At 43.4% G+C, this 20,618-nt stretch overlaps 1 protein-coding gene across 1 annotated transcript in view; it reads right to left on the reverse strand.

Moving 5' to 3' along the window:
- LOC132882507 (collagen alpha-1(XIX) chain) overlaps positions 1 to 20,618 on the reverse strand; it is a 740,050-nt gene that overhangs the window by 216,933 nt on the left and 502,499 nt on the right. Inside the window, exon 22 of the mRNA XM_060915622.1 lies at positions 8,994 to 9,038. Within this exon, the coding sequence (XP_060771605.1) occupies positions 8,994 to 9,038 (45 nt within the window). The remainder of the gene's footprint in view (positions 1 to 8,993; positions 9,039 to 20,618) is intronic.

The following is a 20,618-nucleotide window of genomic DNA, read 5'->3' on the forward strand; positions in this document are numbered from 1 at the left end:
TCCATTTCAGTGCTGAAGCTGTTTTTTGTTGTTGTCTTTGTCTATTTTTTAATATTTAAAGCCTCACTCACAACCCACCATGTTTTGGACATGCACGGGTCGCAGGGTTTGGTAGCTCGCAGCCGTGCCGCAGGGTCACGGTGAACCCGAGGGAAAGTTTGGGGGAGGAGTACGGGCAAAGTACTTGTCAAGTACAGGTTGCACACCTGACTTCCTTGAGGCATGGGAAAAATTGCGCCGTTAGCCCGTGGAAAGCGTATGTCTGACGCACATGATCGGTGTGTGTTCATTGAGTGTGGAGTGTGAGAGACTTGCATTTTACCAGTTTCCTGTGCTCTGAGTATGGGCCACATTTGTGAAGCATGAGTGATGCATGTGATTAGCACATTACAATCACTCATTACTTGCGTGTGATGCAAGCCAGGAGTGGGTATAAAACCAGTGTGTCTGCAGCATTCTGTATCTGTCTTTTGACTGAATAACATTGGATATTTTGTGGGAAAAAAATTTAAATTTTCAGCTGAAAGTTTAGAAAATGGGACCCAAGAAAAAGCAAGCAAAAGTGAAGTAACCCAGCCTGAAACAACAGAGGGGGAGGAGGAAGAATTTGATTATGATGGTAGCAGCACCGGCAAGCCCTGCATGGACAGGGAGAAGTATGCCTTCAAGCTAGCAGAAGGCACAGCACCCCGCCAGAGGTATTTTCACAGGTAAATACACATGCTTTAAACATTCATTTCGGTATCTATATGCGTATGTAATTAATATTATATATGCTGATTTGTGTGTTTCAGCCCAGAAGTGAGGACATAGCAATCCCATCATCACTGTCAGGCCATTGTGCCATGCTCAGTGATTAGGACAAGGACATCCTGACACCCCGTCCCACCACTCAGCAGGAGTAGGACAGCAGCTCAGAGTCAAAGTGTTTCAGTGCTCAAACTGTTGGGCTATTTAGTTGGGATTTTTTACAATGTAATAAAATGCGTTATTCCTCATGTTCTATTATTTGATGTTTGCATGGTAAATTAAACATATGCTCAAATAAAAACAGCAAATGAGGTGGTGGTCTTCCTTTCTACAATGCTACATGATCAATTCTTTGGTTCCTCCCCAATATATATACAGTTGAAACCGTATATTTACATACACTTTAGGAAAAGACACAATCTTTTTTTTTCTCATAGTCAGACATGAAATCAGACATTCACTTTAACTTTTTCATGTCTGTCTGAATATTTAAAATTATTTCAATGTACTTAATGCCAAATTAATCAGAGGAGTTTTTTTATTCAATATTTTAATTGCTTTTATCAAATCAGAAGTTTACATACACTTCATCAGTACTTGGTACAATTGCCCTTAAACTGTCTGACTTGGGTCAAACGTTTTGGATAACCTTCAACAAGCTTTGCACAATACTTGACAGGACGTTTGGCCCATTCCTCTTGACAGAACTGGTATAACTGGGCCATATTTTTTGGCTGCTTTGCATGCACATGTTTCAGCTCTGCCCACAAATGCTCAATAGGGTTGAGGTCGGGGCTTTGTGATGGCCACTCCAAAACATTGACTTTGTTGTCATCAAGCCATTTTTTGACCAGTTTGGCGGTGTGCTTCGGGTCATTGTCCATTTGGAAGACCCATTTGCGGCCAAGCTTTAACTTCCTGGCAGATGCTTTCAGGTGTTGGTTCAGTATCTCCACATACTGTTCCTTCTTCATTACTCCATTGATTTTGTGAAGTGCACCAGTACCTCCTGCAGCAAAACAACCCCACAACATGATGCTGCCTCCGCCATGTTTCACTGTTGGTATGGTGTTGTTAGGATTGTAAGCGTCTCCTTTTTTTCTCCAAACATATCGTTGTTGATTATGGCCAAACAGCTCAATTTTAGTTTCATCCGACCACAAGACATGTCTCCAAAAATTGAGATCCTTTCCCCTGTGTTCATTTGCAAACTGTAATCTGGCCTGTTTATGTTTGTGTTGGAGTAATGGCTTTCTCCTGGCAGAGTGGCCTTTCAGCCCAGGTTGGTGCAGAACTCGTTTCACCGTGGACAGTGACACACTCTTACCAGCTTCAGCCATCATCTTCACGAGGTCCTTTGCATTCATTCTTGGGTTCTTATGCACAGCACTGACCAGAACCCGCTCATCTCTGGGACTCAGAATCCGTCTCCTTCCTGTGCGGTATGATGGCTCGACATTCCCACATTGTTTATACTTTCGTATAATGGTTTGAACTGAAGACCGTGGCACCTTCAGGCTTCTTGAAATTTCCCCCAAAGATGAGCCAGACTTGTGCAAGTTAACCATTCTTAGTCTGAGATCTTGATCAATTTCTTTAGATTTACCCATGTTGTGTACAAGGAAGCACTGTGTTTGAGGTGTTCCTTAAAATACAATCACAGGTGTGTGTCTCAGGTGTGTCTCCAATTAATTCAAATGTTGCCAATTAACCTATCAGAAGCTTCCAAAGACATGACATCATCTGGGCGTTCCTACATTGTTTAAAGGCACACAAACTGCAGTGTATGTAAACTTCTGATTTGATAAAAGCAATTAAAATATTGAATAAAAAAAACTCCTTCTCTGATTAATTTGGCATTAAGTACATTGAAATAATTTTAAATATTCAGACAGACATGAAAGTTAGTGAATGTCTGATTTCCTGTCTGACTATGAGAAAAAAAAAAAAAGATTGTGTCTTTTCCTAAAGTGTATGTAAATATACGGTTTCAAGTGTATGTAAATATACGGTTTCAACTGTATATACACCCAGAGTCTTGCCCCTCATGTCGCATGTGCTGTGTGCACACCACACAGGGGTAGAAAGTGAGATGTACTTCTGTCTTGTGCGCTGCACAAATAGCAACTGTGGAATACTTGTGTAGTATTTCTGAGGCACGTCACTCCCACAATGACTGTGCGTCACTCATGCATCTTACTGTCATCACACAAAGCCCCTACTAGCCATGCTGCTGACTTGGTTCAGGTGTACAAAAGGAATACAGGTCCCATACGTAGTGTATGCATTCTTGATTTGTCACAAGACCCGTAGAATTTGCATGTGCAGGACCAAAAGTCTCCACGGGCAGTCTGCGACCTTCTACAGTGCTGAACACATGCAAGCATCATGCAAGTCTCAAGCATGGTTTTGCCAGTTTTTTTTTTTTACCATACACCACCCATAGCAGCCCATATGGTGGGTTGTGAGTGAGGCTTAACTTTTCTAAGGTTTCTGAACTTTCCTCTTTCTTTCCACTTCTTGAATACAGCAACCAGCTGAGATTATACTGAATCCATTGTGGTGAGGGACTGGTGGCACATGCCTCCAAACGGGCAAGTGCTCCTCACTATGCTGCTCTGGTGATGCTGAAAGGACAGTGGCACCCACCCCACCATGCTTCGCCACGGCAGTTCAGCACCACCAGTGTTTTGGACCAACAGCATGCACATGGCCAGCCCAGGACACCCAGTGCCTCCTGAGCAAACTTACCAGGGCTGATGATATTGACCCGTCATTCCTGAGTACTTTTGAACATGAGGCTTATAGGGAAGGCTAGCCAATGAGAGACCGGGCCCATGCCATCGCGCCTCTCCTCACCATGGATGCCCAGAGAGCCTACCACACCCTCCCTGATGATGAAGCAGCTGAATACACAACCCTCCATGAGGAGATCATGACTGAGTATGGCCTCTCCTCCAATTGAGCTGCCTCTCAGTTCCAGTGCTGGGTCTACTACAGTGATCAAGAGCTCTGGGTACAGCCAGACACCTTGCTCCACATCACCCATTGGTGGCACTAACCAGCCCTCCACACCTCCATGGAGGTTCTGGAAAGAGTCACCATGGACTGGTTTCTGAGGGCAGAGTAAGACAAGCTGTTGGCATGAAAGCTGCAAAGACCTCATGGGACCTGGTTGTCACCCTGGAGTGAAATTTGGAGACGAAATGTGGAGAAGAAAGATGGACTCTCAGCGGGTCACTTGGTGAGAACAACCTTGACAGCCCACCATCAACCCAGTGTTCAACATGGCCCTTGCCTCTCGACAAACCCATGCTTACCAAGGTTAACAACAGAGTCCCTCCCACAGCCAGCAAATCCTGGCTAATTGGGTGCACCATCCATTTACAATCTTCTGCAAGCCCCCATATGGTCACCATGTGGCTCAACAGGAACCCCATGATGATGATGCTGGACTTAAGGAGCACCATTACCCTAGTCTGGACCTCCACCCTTCCCAAGGCCCTCCAGCCCTGTAGTAACCTGGCAGTGACATGTGTATGGGGATGTCTGAGAGGTTCCTGCACCCGAGATATGAATTTACGGTTGCTGAGGTTAGCAGCTGTTGCAAGTGGGGCTTGACCCTGACGTGCCACTGTTTGTTTGGAGAAACCAGCCAGGCTTCCTGGAGCTGCTCACATCACAGAGAGAGGAGGAACTCAGTGGATCGATTCGATGATGACAGCCAATGAACACTGCCATCCACCCACCCCACCCTTCTGGTCCAGGATGCACTGCCAAAGCTGAGGCAGAAGATGAACCCAACACCCCCCAGATGTCTCACTGTTCTGTTTCAGCAAGCTGCCTGGAAGGGAAACTTCAGGAGGGATCAGAAGGCTGACAACTACCTCAAACACTGTTGGGGCCAGGTGCTTGAGGTTGATGGGGTGAAGCAACAACCAGACCATGAATCAGATCCCTTCCTGGTGAAGAGAAGGCTGCTGTATTACTGGTGCAACTGGTGTAGAGAGACCATCAAACTCCTCCTCATCCCCCATTCCAAGCTTGTCATCATCATATACAGTGGTGCTTGAAAGTTTGTGAACCTTTTAGAATTTTCTATATTTATGCATAAATATGACCTAAACCATCATCAGATTGTCACACAAGTCCTAAAAGTAGTTAAAGAGAACCCAGTTAAACAAATGAGACAAAAAATATTATACTTGGTCATTTATTTATTGAGGAAAATGATCCAATATTACATATCTGTGAGTGGCAAAAGTATGTGAACCTTTGCTTTCAGTATCTGGTGTGACCCCCTTGTGCAGCAATAACTGCAACTAAATGTTTCTGGTAACTGTTGATCAGTCCTGCACACCAGCTTGGAGGAATTTTAGCCCATTCCTCCATACAGAACAGCTTCAACTCTGGGATGTTGGTGGGTTTCCTTACATGAACAACTCGCTTCAGGTCGTTCCACAACATTTCCATTGGATTAAGGTCAGGACTTTGACTTGGCCATTCCAAAACATTAGCTTTATTCTTCTTTAACCATTCTTTGGTAGAATGACTTGTGTGCTTAGGGTCATTGTCTTGCTGCATGACCAACCTTCTCTTGAGATTCAGTTCATGGACAGATGTCCTGACATTTTTCTTTAGAATTCACTGGTATAATTCAGAATACATTGTTCCATCAATGATGGCAAACCGTCCTGGCCCAGATGCAGCAAAACAGGCCCAAACCATGATACTACCTCCACCATGTTTCAGAGATGGGATAAGGATAAGGTTCCTATGCTGGAATGCAGTGTTTTCCTTTCTCCAAACATAACGCACCAAAAAGTTCTATTTTGGTCTCATCCATCCACAAAACATTTTCCAATAGCCTTCTGGCTTGTCCATGTGATCTTTAGCAAACTGCAGATGAGCAGCAATGTTCTTTGTGGACAGCAGTGGCTTTCTCCTTGCAACCCTGCCATGCACACCATTGTTGTTCAATGTTCTCCTGATGGTGACTCATGAACATTAGCCAAAATGAGAGAAGCCTTCAGTTGCTTTGAAGTTACCCTGGGGTCCTTTTTGACCTCACAGACTATTACACACCTTGCTCTTGAAGCGATCTTTGTTGGTCGACCACTCCTGGGGAAGGTAACAATGGTCTTGAATTTCCTCCATTTTCACACAATTTGTCTGACTGTGGATTGGTGGAGTCCAAACTCTTCAGAGATGGTTTTGTAACCTTTTCCAACATGATGAGCATCAACAATTTTTCTGAGGTCCTCAGAAATCTCCTTTCTTTGTGCCATGATATCCTTCCACAAACATGTGCTGTGAAGATCAGGCTTTGATAGATCCCTGTTCTTTAACCTCCTTAGGCCCAAGCTGTTTTTTTTACATGCATTTATTTCATTTCTCTTTGCTATTTGGGCTTATTAGAACCTGATTAGAATAAAAACTAAGCATCATCTTTTGATGAGATGTACTTTTAGAGAAAAAGTATGTCCACATATGTGGATTCTTGTTCCGAATTTCCATAAAGTGCTGTCCACGCATGTGACCGCTAAGCCCTAGGAGGTTAAATAAAACAAGGTGCCCACTCACACCTGACTGTCATCCCATTGATTGAAAACACATGACTCATTTCACCTTCAAATTAACTGCTAATCCTAGAGGTTCACATACTTTTGCCACTCTCAGATATGCAATATTGGATCATTTTCTTCAATAAATAAATGGCCAAAATATTATACTTGTCTCATTTGTTTAAGTGGGTTCTCTTTATCTACTTTTAGGACTTGTGTGAAAATCTGATGTTTTAGGTCATATTTATGCAGAAATATAGAAAATTCTAAAGGGTTCATAAACTTTCAAGCACCACTGTACCTGGCCTATACCCACTGACTTTGGGGGCACCTGGGGGCCTGCAACATCGAAAAAGCCACAAGACTGCTTCCACTGGCCAGGAATGGTAGCAGAGGTGAAGAACTTCATCCAGCGGTGCCCCCAGTGTCAGTTCCCACAAAAGCCTGCTCCGACCCCCTCATCCCTTTGCCCATCATAGATATCCCATTTAAGCAGGTGGGCATGGATCTGATAAAGCCACTACCCAAATCCACCCAGAGCCATGAGTATGTGCTGGTGCTAGTGGAGTACATAAGGCACTCTAAGGCTGCACCCCTCGGAAAGCCACCTTGAGGAATATCATGCAAGAACTGGTCCTCCTCTTCAGTTGAATGGGAATCTCCAATGACCTGCTCACTGACCAGGGAACACCCTTTGACACCAAGTTGATGGCTGACCTGTGTAGCAGCAGGTAAGTGTGCACAAACATCACTCTATCATATGAACATTTTGAAACAGATAGAACCACATCCTGCCCTCACAGCATGTTCTGTCCACCCCTCTAGGTCAGTCACATGGGTTCACATCAAGGAGGACCCAATTCCTGCCCAGCAACAAGATATCTGGGAGTTCGAGGACTAGATCAGGGATGTTTTCAGCAATGCTAGGGCAAACACATCTGGGACAACATGTAATAAAGACTCCTCCAGACACTTGTCTGCCGATGGCCCTTTCAGGTCAGTCCTAGTGTGCCAAGCACACTGCCAAGCCCTCAGTTGTGGCACAGATGCTTCTAGAGGGGGTCAGAAAGGAGTCCACCTGCCTCTGGTCCAGCCCAGTCATTGTAGTGCCCAAGTCTCATGGAAGTCAATGGCTTTGCAATGACTTCAGGAAATTTAACACCATCTCAGAGTTCAACAGCTACCCCCTGCTATGAATGGATGACCTTGTTGAAAGGCTGGGAAGAGCAAGGTTCATTTACACACTGGATCTGAAAAAGGGGTACTGGTAAGCGTCACTTACACCTGAGGCCAGGCCAAAGACTGCCTTTAGCACTGCCAAGTGCCTATTGGCAGTATATGGTTCTCCACTTTGGCCTCCACAAGGCCCCAATGACTTTCCAGCAAGTTATGGATGTCGTTTAGCCCCACCACCAATACACCGCTGCCTACATAGGTCATTCACTCCGCCACCTGGGAGGATCATCTACATCATCACAGGGAAGTGCTGGGTGAATTCTACACAACTGGTCTGACTGCCAACCCTTGCAAATGTCATCTGGGGCTAACAAAGGCACAGTACCTTGGCTATCACATGGGAAGAGGCCTTCTGAAGCCACAAGAGTACAAGGTAGAAACTGTCAGAAGTTATCCCACCAAGCATATACCACCAACTGCCAGGTATATGCCTTCTTGGGGTTGGTGGGGTAGTACAGAGGCTTTGTGCCAATTTCTCCTCTCTAGCCTCCCTCTTTCAGACTTCACCAGGAAATGTGAGTCAGAGAAAGTTTAGTGGCCCAGAAAGACCAAATGAGCCTTCCAGGGCCTCAAGACCACACCGACCAGCTCCCCAGTGCTCCCAAGCAAAAGACACCAAACAGTCAGGTAAACTAGGTGGTTCCCTTCCTTACAAGACTTCTTGTTTCAGGTAAAACATCAAGCAGGGGTCCAGCATGGCAATGAAGATGGCCTCCCCCAGAAGTTAGCAGGCTGGGTCCTATCTCCCACCACTGAAGGCTCAGAGCTGGGGGGGGGGGTAGTACTGCGGCAACATACCGGCAGCAGGAGTCTCCAAACAGGCAAGTGCTCCTCACCATGCTGCTCCGATGGTCATGAAAGGACAGTGCCACCTACCCTGCCATGCACCAGTATTTTGGACCAACAGCATGCACCTGGTCAGATTGTGGGCCTTGCTGACTCTGCACAGCTGGAGCGTGCTGATTACCTACCTTCCATGAGGTACTGGAGGAGTATCAAAAGCCACCACAGCAATGCACAGACAAGTAAGCTTTTTCTTGTCATGAACCCTGTCTCACTGCTTCATTCTTGTGCCTGCAGACAGCCAAGATGAGGACACCACTCATGCCATGGACAATGCCTCCCTCGGACACCTCCCCAGCACTCCAGCCAGTGAGAGCCAGCCATCCGGCCTGGACTATGCACCCAAGAGCACAGCTCCTACATGCTGAGCACCTCACACACCCCCACCATCCTTAAAAAATAAATAAAAATAATTCTTTCACCATCCTGCTACCTTCCATGTTTCTAGTACCACCGTAAAAGAGCTTATACTAGTCATAGTGCGGAAACCAATTAATTGCCTCATCTTTTATTATGGAAGTGGTTTAATTTGAGAGAAATATCATTATTACAATTATTTGTTCAGTTACTAAAAGCAAACTATCTTTTAAGGACACTCACCAGATCTCCCTTTTCCCCTTTCTCACCCTTCTCCCCTGTTTCACTCTGTGATAGAAAGAAAAAAAAAATGGTTAGGCCTCAGTATTTATCAACATTCATTGTTGTGAAATGTCCTCTCCTAATTTTTATCCTGCTTTTCCATTAAAAGTGCTTAAGAAATACATCAAGGAGGAGCAAATACATTTCAAAACAATTCAAAGCAAACACCTTCCACAACAATTCTCTTTTTTTCTATAGATAACGCATCTTGAATTTGCTATTTCCTTACTTGGGTAAAACTATCTTTATATTTACCTTGTGTCTAGTTACCGGTACATTATTCAAGATAGAAGATATACAAGATATATAAATTATAAAGGGAAAGGTTCATTTTTTTTTAATTCCATCCAATTATTTCCCCACATATTTCTGTTCTCTTTTTCACCCATTATTTGTTGTGGCAGCGGCAGTAATAAGACAATAAATATTTGCAAAATAATCACTTAGTTGATCTTTAGTGGCACAGCAACATTCAATCAACTCAGGGCACCACCAGTCCCTCTATCCCCATTCAATTAGATCAAGCCAACAAGCAAAAATGCTGAACTCTTCTTTGAAGATGTGTTATGGATTATAAAGAATAGAACAGTTTTTTTTTTTTTTTTTAGAGATAACATTCTAGGAAAGAGCAAACCTACTGGTACATAGAGGTGTCTGAGCCCATGCGCTGTCATCACCTGCAAGGCAGCACAGACCAGACAGCATAGACTAGACCATCTGTAGAATATTAAATTCTCCCTAGTCCAATCACAATTTCAGATTCAGTTCATGTGGGCTATTCATATATATTTTATGACTTGATGAAAGGTAGTGAGTCACATGTTGTTGAGAATCAGTTGTTTACTAGGCTAGGCTATACTACTGTTGGATATCAACAAGATGAGAACATATAGCTATCAAATACCAGGATAAAATTAGCAACCGTATGAAGCACAGAGTTATTACCCAGTACCAGAATGTTTATTTTATCCAACTTTAAGGGTAGAAGCAGTTACCATCCACCTTAGAGAATACACACAGTACCAGTCAAAAGTTTGGACACACCTACACCATAGGGTTTTTTCTTTTTTTTCTGTATTTTGACCATTTTCAACATTGTAGAACAATACTGAAGATGTCAAAACTATGAAATAACACATGAAACATATTTGGAATCATGTGTTTTTTTTTTAAAGTGTTTTAAAACATGGTCTTAAAAAAAGAAATTCAAATCAAATCAAGTTTATTGTTAAAAGCGCTGTACAAATAAACATTGTCGCAAAGCAGCTTTACAGAATTTGAACGACTTAAAACATGAGCTAATTTTATCCCTAATCTATCCCCAATGAGCAAGCCTGTGGCGACGGTGGCAAGGAAAAACTCCCTCAGACGACATGAGGAAGAAACCTCGAGAGGAACCAGACTCAAAAGGGAACCCATCCTCATTTGGGCAACAACAGACAGCCTGACTATAATATTAACAGTTTTAACAGGTATAACCCTCAACTGTCCTCATGGGGCCGTCCTTCACAGGAGTGGGGCGATAAAACTCCGACCAGACACAGGGCACCAGGATGGATCAAGCAGGTCCGAGGGGCAGAAGAGGCCAGCATCTCAATCCCAGGATCAACATGTAACTCAGAGGGACAGATGGGGGGGGGGGGAGAGAGAGAAAGAAAACACATTGTTAGGTATGCCCTAAAAACGGCAAGTATTAAATCTGTGTGGTAGGCTCGCAGAGACGAGAGTCTTTACATCAGGCATAACACACAATGGCATGTTAATATGGTAAAAAATATATCATGACCTGCTCTGGCTGGATGCTTGATTGGGTGATGGGAGCACACTCCTCAGCAATGATGAGATGCAGATGGGACCCTTAGGCCTGGCCAAGACAATTCAGTTACATTTCACCGGGTCTGGGACATGTGACAGAATGTCTGACGGCCGATTCCCTGCAGGCTACGATAGCCAGTCGAGGTCCCCACCGTCTCCACCAAAAGATTTCCTGTTGACTCCATGTAACTCAGAGGGACAGATTTGGGGTGGGGGGGAGAGAAAGAAAACACAGGTGGTTAGGTATGCCCAATGTCACCTGAATAAGTAGGAACAGTATACATATTGCACCGAGTACAAGCAGGGACTCCGGCAACTAACTATGACAGCATAACTAAAAGGAGAGAGCCAGAAGGTAACACAGGCATGAGGGAGCCCCGGGACATAAAGCAGCCAGCCACTACACCGTCAACAAACTCGAGTGAGCAAGCGAGTGGGGACTGACAGCATCAATACATCCCAGTTTACCAAAACACTATGTCTGAGGACCCTCCAGATCTACTCCTTTACCTCATAGACACCATTAACAAAAGGCTTGACTAAACAGATATGTTTTCAGCCTAGACTTAAATGCTGAGACTGTGTCTGATTCCCGAACATTACTTGGAAGGCTGTTCCATAACAGTGGGGCTTTGTAAGAAAAGGCTCTGCCCCCTGATGTAGCCTTCACTATATGAGGTACCAGCAGATAGCCTGCACCTTCATTAAAGTAGCCACTGTTTACCTTGATGACAACTTTGCACACTACTGGCATTATTGTAACTAGCTTCATAAGATGGAATGCTTTTCAATTAACAGGTGTACCTTGTGAAAAGTTAATTAGTGGAATTTCTTGCTTAATTAATGCATTTGAGACCATCAAACAGTAAAAAGTAAATAATAAAAATACAGTAAATAACCCTATGACAACTGGAGTAATCCATATTATGTCAAAGACTGCTCAACTTAATAAAGAGAAATGACAGTCCATCATTAAGGCATAAAGCATCTTTTAATTAATGAAAATAAATTAAAAAAAAAAAAAACATTGAATTAGGTAGTGTCTCCAAACTTTTTTTTTTAAACAACTTTTTATTGGGGCATTTTCTGGTACAAAACAAAAACATCAATTTCTTCCATTTATAAATAATTACATACATGTGTTTGAATACACAAACACTCGCATTCACACACGTATACACAAATCACTGGGTGTTATATCCAAAAATATAAATATGCTTAAACACATTTCCCTATTTATAAACTCAAAAAATAAATAAATAAAATAAAACAAACAAAATAAATGGATAAATAAAAGTCAGTACAATAGTCAACACTCAGCATCTACAATGCTTATAATGTATTAGGCTGGTTTTCAGGCAGGTTCAGTACAGTATTATTGAAATAATTTATAAATGGTTGCCATACAGAGAAGATTTTGCCCGTTTCCCCCGAGTGAAAATTTTATTTTTTCTAACAGGAGGTGTTGCATAACGTCTTTTAACAGTGCAGCATGGGATGGAGATATTGTTCGTTTCCAATTAAGTAAAATCAGCCTTCTGGCTAACAATGTTACATATGCAACCATATTGTTTTGATTGCTGGTCAACATTAAAATCAGGGGCTGTAACCCCAAAAATGGCTAATATTGGGTCAGGGTCAATGGGTCTCTTCAGAATAGCAGAAAGGGCTTGAAATATTTTAGACCAGTAATTATTGATGTTGGGGCAATTCCAGAACATGTGAGCCAGTGATGCTGGCGATTGCCCACAACGATCACAAGCTGAATCAACTGTTGGGAACATTGAGAGCTTTAATTTAGAAAGATGCAGTCTGTGCAGTATCTTAAATTGCAACAATCTGTGCCAGATGCATATTGAAGAAGAATGAATGTCAAGTTCTGTGCTTTTTTTTGGAATCAGGGTTGTAAATCTGGGGAGGGTGAAATTAAATATTTGCGGTCCAACTCTAAAATTTCATCAGTGAGCTTGATTTTTTGTTCACAGTTCTTTTTTATTAATTGAGGAGCTAAAGGAGGTGATCTGTCCACAAATGTAAGCTTTAAGCGCTTCCCAAAGGACTGACCTTGAAATCTCTGGGGTGTCATTTATAAGTAAATATGAATTAATATGTTTTTTGGTTTGTTCAATAAATGTTTTTTTCTGGGGGTCACGTGATGGCGGTGAGCTGAGCAGATGCTTTTGCCAGAGCTCCGTGACACTAGGTGCTAATTTTTTCATTATCCTGAGAACAACCAGGTACTATAAGCCATTTTTGTTATGAACATAACAGACTATGTCCTTGGAAAACTTTTGGCCACAGTCTTTCAACAAGATGGGAAGAACCAGAGGAAATAAAGACAAAAAAGACGTCCCATCCGAGCCTGGCGATGACACATAAGATGGCAACCAGGCCGAATTTGTAACCGCAGATGGGCTTGACCCTGCCCTTGCTAAAGCCCTGAGCATAATGACTTCCAACATTATTAAAGTTATTGATGAAAAACTCAGCCCTCTGGCTGAGACTATCCACAAGCATGCTGCGGAGCTCCAGGCCGCTAGTAAGCGGCTAGATGAAGCAGAGGCTAGGTTGCTGGTGGTTGAGAGCTCCGCCGCAGCACAAGAGCCGGGGATTGTGGAGCTGGAAAAGCAGGTTAGCGCCCTCACGGAGAGTTTGGACATGGCCAAAAACTATAGTAGGCACCTAAACATTCGAGTCGTCGGCTTGGCAGAGGATACAGAGACTGGGCAGCCGGTGGAGATTTTTGAGTCATGGCTACCCCGCATCCTAAAGATGACCATGAAGGCCGGCCGCATAAAGCTGGAGAGAACCCACCGCACCCTCGCACCGAAACCGGACCCAAACTGCTGTTACGATTTCACGCATTCAGAGACAAACAGAGGGTCATGGAAGTGGTGTGTAGGGTGAGCCAGGATGGTGGCTTAATCTACAATGGATCCAGGGTCTCTTTCTACAGCGATTTTTCTTTGACAGTGATGAAGAAATGCAAGGCATACGATGCGGTGAAACAGCGGCTGCGAGACCGAGGGATGCCATATGCTATGCTGTTCCCGGCTACTCTACAGGTGATACACGGAGGCTCCAAAAAGAGGTTTTCCACCCCAGAGGAGGTTCGCGCTTTCATTGACTCTCTGCCTGGTTGATACCAGTAACTTTGCGGAGCACGGAGCTCTGTTTGTCTGGTTTGGGACACTTTTTGTGTAACAGATGTAGTTTTCCCACTCAGGCTGGTATGCTCAGGCTCCGTGTTCTAGACGTTGCCTACTCTTGAACACTCTCTTAACATTTTGAACATATTGAACATTTCCTAACCAAGTGGCGCGGCCGCTCGTAATGTGAATATTTTGTTTCTACCTTATTTTGTTCACTCCCATAGGGAGGACTTTTTTGTTTTTTTGGCACGCTATTCATCTTATGCAGTCAGTTCACTCATGGTGAGTTTTAAAGGTGCTTGTATGGTGAACAGTCCCTGTTTATTTGGGGAAAGACCCTCAGTTTGTTTTCCTCTGTTGTACATCTGTTATGCTTGTTTAGTGTAGTTCATGTGTTTAGCTCAGGACATGACTTATGTGTAAGATTTATGTGGGGTATCAGTGTGGCTTTTTCCATTCCTGTTAAATGTACCGGTAACTGTCCTATGTATCTGATGATGTGGGTCATGGGATGCATATACAGGGTGAGTGTAGGTGTAAATGGCTCTAATTTTTTTTATCCTGCCCTTATGGCAAATAGTATCTTATGGCCATGTCTGATTTATATAATATTAAAGTCTGTTCATGGAACATCCGTGGCCTCCAAAAACCTGCCAAGAGGATGGCAGTATTATCATTTTTGAATAAGGATGATGTTTCTATTGCATTCCTCCAGGAGACTCACCTGGAGGACAAGGATAATGCTAAATTGCAAAGGAGTTGGGTGGGGCAGGTCTTTGCTACTTCATATTCTTCTTTCAGTAGGGGCATAGCCATTTTGATTAGCAAAAAGTTGGCATTTAGGTCTCTTGATTGTGTTAAAGACAGCCAGGGCATGTATATAATTGTTAAAGGAATATTCACAGGAAAAGAAGTAACATTTATGAATCTATATTGTCCCCCAGCCTATTCCCCTGATTTTCTCTCCAAGGCTTTTGCAGTTTTTTATGGATCGGGCCTCAGGGGAGTCTTTTGTGGGGGGAGATTTCAATTGTCACCTTAATCCCTCTCTTGACAAACTTCCATTTGACATTTCTCCCCCCTCTAAACAAGCAAGGGCACTCACTAATATATGTCACGATATTGAATATTCTGATGTGTGGAGGCAGCTTCACCCTACTGATTCAGAGTTCACTTTTTTTTTGGCCCCACATAAAAGCTATACCAGAACTGATTACATTTTCATCCCCTCCTCAAAAATGTCTCTTGCTTTATCATGTTCTATAGGCAACATTGTGTTATTAGACCATGCCCCCCCCCTTTATTTGGTATACTCTCTCACTGAGGACAGGGCACTGTCATGGTACTGGAGATTTCAGCCTTAACTCCTCAAATATAACAAGTTTATCTCTTACTTTACTTCAGAATTTAAGATTTTTTTATTCTATTAACTCATCATCCACAGATAATCCCTCTGTCCTCTGGGAGATGTGTAAAATATACTCTCGTGGACTGATTATGTCTTTTGTTGCATCCAAAAGACATGCGAAGAATGAACAGCATAAACTTCTCGAATCTCGACTAGCTGAATTGGAGAAAAATAATATATCTAGTCCGAGTCCTGATTTGCTTAAGGAACTGTTATTGGCACGTGCTGCATTAAATACTTTTCTGATTCTGGACTCTGAACAGTCCCTTAAATTTGCCAGGCAGAAACTACCGTATATGAGTTTGGGGATAAACCTGGAAGATATCTTGCTAATCTTGTCAAAAAGAGGGCAGATTCTCAAAATATAGTCTCTATTACTGACTCTAATGGTGTGAGATTGTTCGATATCAGAACCATTAATAAACACTTTGCATTGTTTTATTCCAACCTATATAGTTCCGAGCAGCCTGATGGTGCCCTGACCCTTATGCGTCAGTTTTTTTGCAGACTTAAGACTCCCCAAAGCTATGGATGATCAAAAATTACAACTAAATGCCCCAATTCCTAGAGAGGAAGCGTTACTTGCTTTGAAATCTATGTCGTCTGGTAAGGCCCCAGGGCCAGATGGATTCGGATGCGAGTTTCATAAGGAGTTTAGTGGTATTCTTTTAGACCCTCTGCTGTTTATGCTCAATCACTCATTTGAAAATGGGATCCTACCTCAATCCCTTAGGGAGGCCAACATTTCTCTTATCCTTAAAAAAGGAAAATGCCCGGATAGCTGTGCCTCATACAGGCCGATAGCCCTACTTAACTCTGACCAAAAACTGCTCTCCAAAATTTTGGCCTTACGCCTAGACAGGGTTCTGCCTCATATTGTCAGGGAGGACCAAACTGGTTTTGTCAAGGGCCGGAATGCCTGTGATAATATGAGGAGGCTCCTTAACATCCAACTAACCCAGAGCTGCAAGGACCTGGCCCTCGTGCTGTCTCTCGACGCCGAGAAGCCGTTCGACTGGATAGAATGGTCGTATTTGTTCTATGCTCTGGAGGAATTTGGCCTAGGCGATAATTTTGTGAATTGGATTAGGGTTCTGTATAATTCTCCGACAGCAGCAGTTCTGACTAATGGACTGAGATCCGACAACTTCCCTCTCCACCGTGGGAATAGGCAGGGCGACCCCCTCAGCCCCCTGCTCTTTGATATTGCTATTGAGCCGCTGGCCCAAGCAGTACGGCAAAACACTTTAATTTCTGGTATTTTCGTTGGTGAAAAGGAACATAAAATTACTCTATACGTGGATGACATTTTGATACACTTATTGCAACCCCAAACTTCTGTTCCCCACCTGATTAAGGTCATTTCGTCATTCAGCGTCTTTTTGGGATATAAAATAAACTTTGCAAAATCCGAGGCTATGTCCCTAGGGTCGTTAACATGTGTTCCAGATGGCTGAGCCCTTCCTGTTCCGATGGTCTCCCACTGGTTTCATTTACTTAGGAGTGCATGTAACACCCACTTTTGGTCAGATGTTTAAGTCCAACCCCCCCCCCCCCCCCCCCGGATGCCATAAGGGCAGACTTAGACCACTGGGCCCCTCTCCCTATTTCCTGGCTTGGTAGGGTTGCTCTTATAAAAATGAACATCCTGCCCAGACTGCTATATCTACTGCAAATGATCCCCATCCTATTATCCAACAAGGTTATTAACATGCTTGAAGGCTGGCTAAGCTCCTTCATTTGGAGCAAAAGGAAGCCTCATCTCAAGATGACAAAACTTCAAATGGCAGGTTGTGACGGAGGGTTAGATGTACCAAATCTTAGATTTTGCCAACTGGCATCACACCTGCAGGTGATTGCAAGCTGGCACAACTGTGATTCAGCCTCGATTTGGCATGATATTGAGTCCTCTCAGTCGAAGTGTCCTTTGTTGAATCTATTGTTTTTGAATAATCCTTGATCTGTTAAAAAACACTGCTCTAACCCTATTACTCTCAGTACCATCAGAGTCTGGAGATCCATTCGCTCTATAGAAGGCTGGGCTCATTTATCATCTCTTCTCACTCCCATTCTTGATAACCTGGACTTCCTGCCAGGCTGTAAGGACCAGGGCTTTAAAGTGCGGAGCACCCAAGGGCTGAAGAAAATAGGTGATCTATTTAAAGCCCAGATTTTACTATCTTTTCAGCAGTTGCAACAGCAATTTGGTTTATTCAATCAAGGTGACTTCTACAGATATTTAGAAATTAGAGATTTCATAGTTAAAGACACCACCTTAATGACTAATAACACCACTTCATGTGTGGAGAAAGCCCTGTCTCTACAGATTAATAAGAAATGCATTACGTTTTTTTACAGAGCTCTGAACTCTAATTCTCCTCTTACCTCCCAAACCATCAAGCAAGCTTGGGAGAAAGATCTAGGCATTGCTATAGATGATGCTGACTGGCAGGAAGTCTGGTCTCAGGCCATGAACATTTCTGTTTGTAGCCACACTAAATCCATACAGTTCAGAATTGTACATCGCACGCATATAACACCTGTTGTCAAGAACAAAGACACTAATATTTCCCCGCTTTGTTGGAAATGCAATTCTGAGACTGGTAGTTATGCTCACTGCTTCTGGTCATGTGTGAAGTTACAAAAGTATTGGTCTAGTATTGTGATTGAACTGACTGCTATCTTTGGTGTCCCAATATGGATGGACCCTCTATGCATCATACTTGGTCTCCCAGATGGTCAGATCACTGACAGTAAACACAGGAGACTTTTCAATATATTGACCTTTGCTGCTAGAAAGAACATTCTACTTTTCTGGATCAAGAATGTTGCTCCAACAAAAAAAATCATGGCACAACATTGTTATGGACTGCATTCCTAGTGAATACATCACGTGCATGCTTCACTCCAAAATAGATGCTTTCTATGAGGTTTGGGACCCTTATTTGCAGCATACTGGGCCCACCCTGTCATCTTTCTTGCTTCGTGGATTTCCCAGATCAGTCTAGCCTGTCTCTGTGACCTTGTTTTAAGTGCTCACTATCTAACAAGCACCTTGTAGCCTTGCTATGTTTGTATGCTCTGTATTGATTCCTATTTGGATACTGCCCTGTCTTGCTGCAGGAGACTGAAAGGGAGGGGGCTGGATGGAGACTGTGCCCACTGTCATTTATTTTTATTTTCTATTTACTGTACCCACATGCCCACATTCTGCTGTTTTTTTCTTGTCATGTCTGAGCAGGGGGCGGCACGGTGGTGTAGTGGTTAGCGCTGTCGCCTCACGGCAAGAAGGTCCTGGGTTCGAGCCCCGGGGCCGGCGAGGGCCTTTCTGTGTGGAGTTTGCATGTTCTCCCCGTGTCCGCGTGGGTTTCCTCCGGGTGCTCCGGTTTCCCCCACAGTCCAAAGACATGCAGGTTAGGTTAACTGGTGACTCTAAATTGACCGTAGGTGTGAATGTGAGTGTGAATGGTTGTCTGTGTCTATGTGTCAGCCCTGTGATGACCTGGCGACTTGTCCAGGGTGTACCCCGCCTTTCGCCCGTAGTCAGCTGGGATAGGCTCCAGCTTTGCCTGCGACCCTGTAGAAGGATAAAGTGGCTAGAGATAATGAGATGAGATGAGATGTCTGAGCAGTTCAATGTGTTTTGCATTTCGAGAAAATGCAATAAAAATATTAAAAAAAAAGTTTTTTTCTGATAATAAATTATCATTGAATTGCTAGCTTTTGGTTGTACTTTTGTTATCAAATGGGCTCAAATAGTATCACAGGGTTGTCGGATCACAGGGCTGTGATCCGACAACATTATTGCTTCATAATTGCAATATCTCACCGATAACAAGAGACTACAATCAATTTAAAAAAAAGTCAATTCTAGAATAAATGCGATGAACTGACAAAAAAAAGAGTATTTGCATAGGTTTGGGAACATGAATCTCTATGGATGTTATTTTACATGTATTTAAAAAAGTATGAATCACTTTTGCTGACTTAGAAAGAGGTACTGATTTATTTGATGATCTATCGAAAGTAGGGTTTAGTAACAAGTTGAAGTCCCCACCCATTATTAATTTATGTGTATCAAGACTAGGCAAGGTATTCATAAAAGAAGATATAAATTGTTCATCATCAAAATTGGGAGCATAGACGCTGGCCAGAAACACTGGAGTATTATAAAGCTTTCCTCTTATTATATCTCCCATGGGGGTCTGGTATAACCTGGGTTGAAATAAAAGGTATACTTTTCTTTATGAGTACAGCCGTTCCCCTAAATTTAGAGTTATAACTGGAATGATAAACCTGCCCAACCCATTTACAATGCAAACGTGGTGTTCTAATAAGGTCACCCAGTCCACTGTATCACTCAGGGATTTGCCCATTCCTGCATGTTCGTTCTCCAGATATCTTTTAGTTATGCTGTCATAGTTAGTTGCCGGAGTCCCTGCTTTGTACTCGGTGCAATATGTATACTGCTCCTACTTATTCAGGTGACATTGGACATACCTAACAACCTGTGTTTTCTTTCCCTCCCCCCCCACCCCAAATCTGTCCCTCTGAGTTACATGGAGTCAACAGGAAATCTTTTGGTGGAGACCTCGACTGGCTATCGTAGCCTGCAGGGAATCGGCCGTCAGACATTCTGTCGCATGTCCCAGACCCGGTGAAATGTAACTGAATTTTCTTGGCCAGCCCTAAGGGTCCCATCTGCATCTCATCATTGCTGAGGAGTGTGCTCCCATCACCCAATCAAGCATCCAGCCAGAGCAGGTCATGATATATTTTTTACCATATTAACATGCCATTGTTGTGTGTTATGCCTGATGTAAAGACTCTCGTCTCTGCGAGCCTACCACACAGATTTAATACTTGTCATTTTTAGGGCATACCTAACAACCTGTGTTTTCTTTCTCTCTCTCTTCCCCCCCCCCCCCCCCCCAATCTGTCCCTCTGAGTTACATGTTGATCCTGGGATTGAGATGCTGGCCTCTTCTGCCCCTCGGACCTGCTTGATCCATCCTGGTGCCCTGTGTCTGGGTGGAGTTTTATCGCACTGCTCCTGTGAAGGACGGCCCCATGAGGACAGTTGAGGGTTATACCTGTTAAAACTGTTAATATTATAGTCAGGTTGTCTGTTGTTGCCCAAATGAGGATGGGTTCCCTTTTGAGTCTGGTTCCTCTCGAGGTTTCTTCCTCATGTCGTCTGAGGGAGTTTTT

The sequence above is a fragment of the Neoarius graeffei genome, chromosome 3 (genome assembly GCF_027579695.1).
Source record: "Neoarius graeffei isolate fNeoGra1 chromosome 3, fNeoGra1.pri, whole genome shotgun sequence".
Classification (NCBI taxonomy): Eukaryota; Metazoa; Chordata; class Actinopteri; order Siluriformes; family Ariidae; genus Neoarius; species Neoarius graeffei.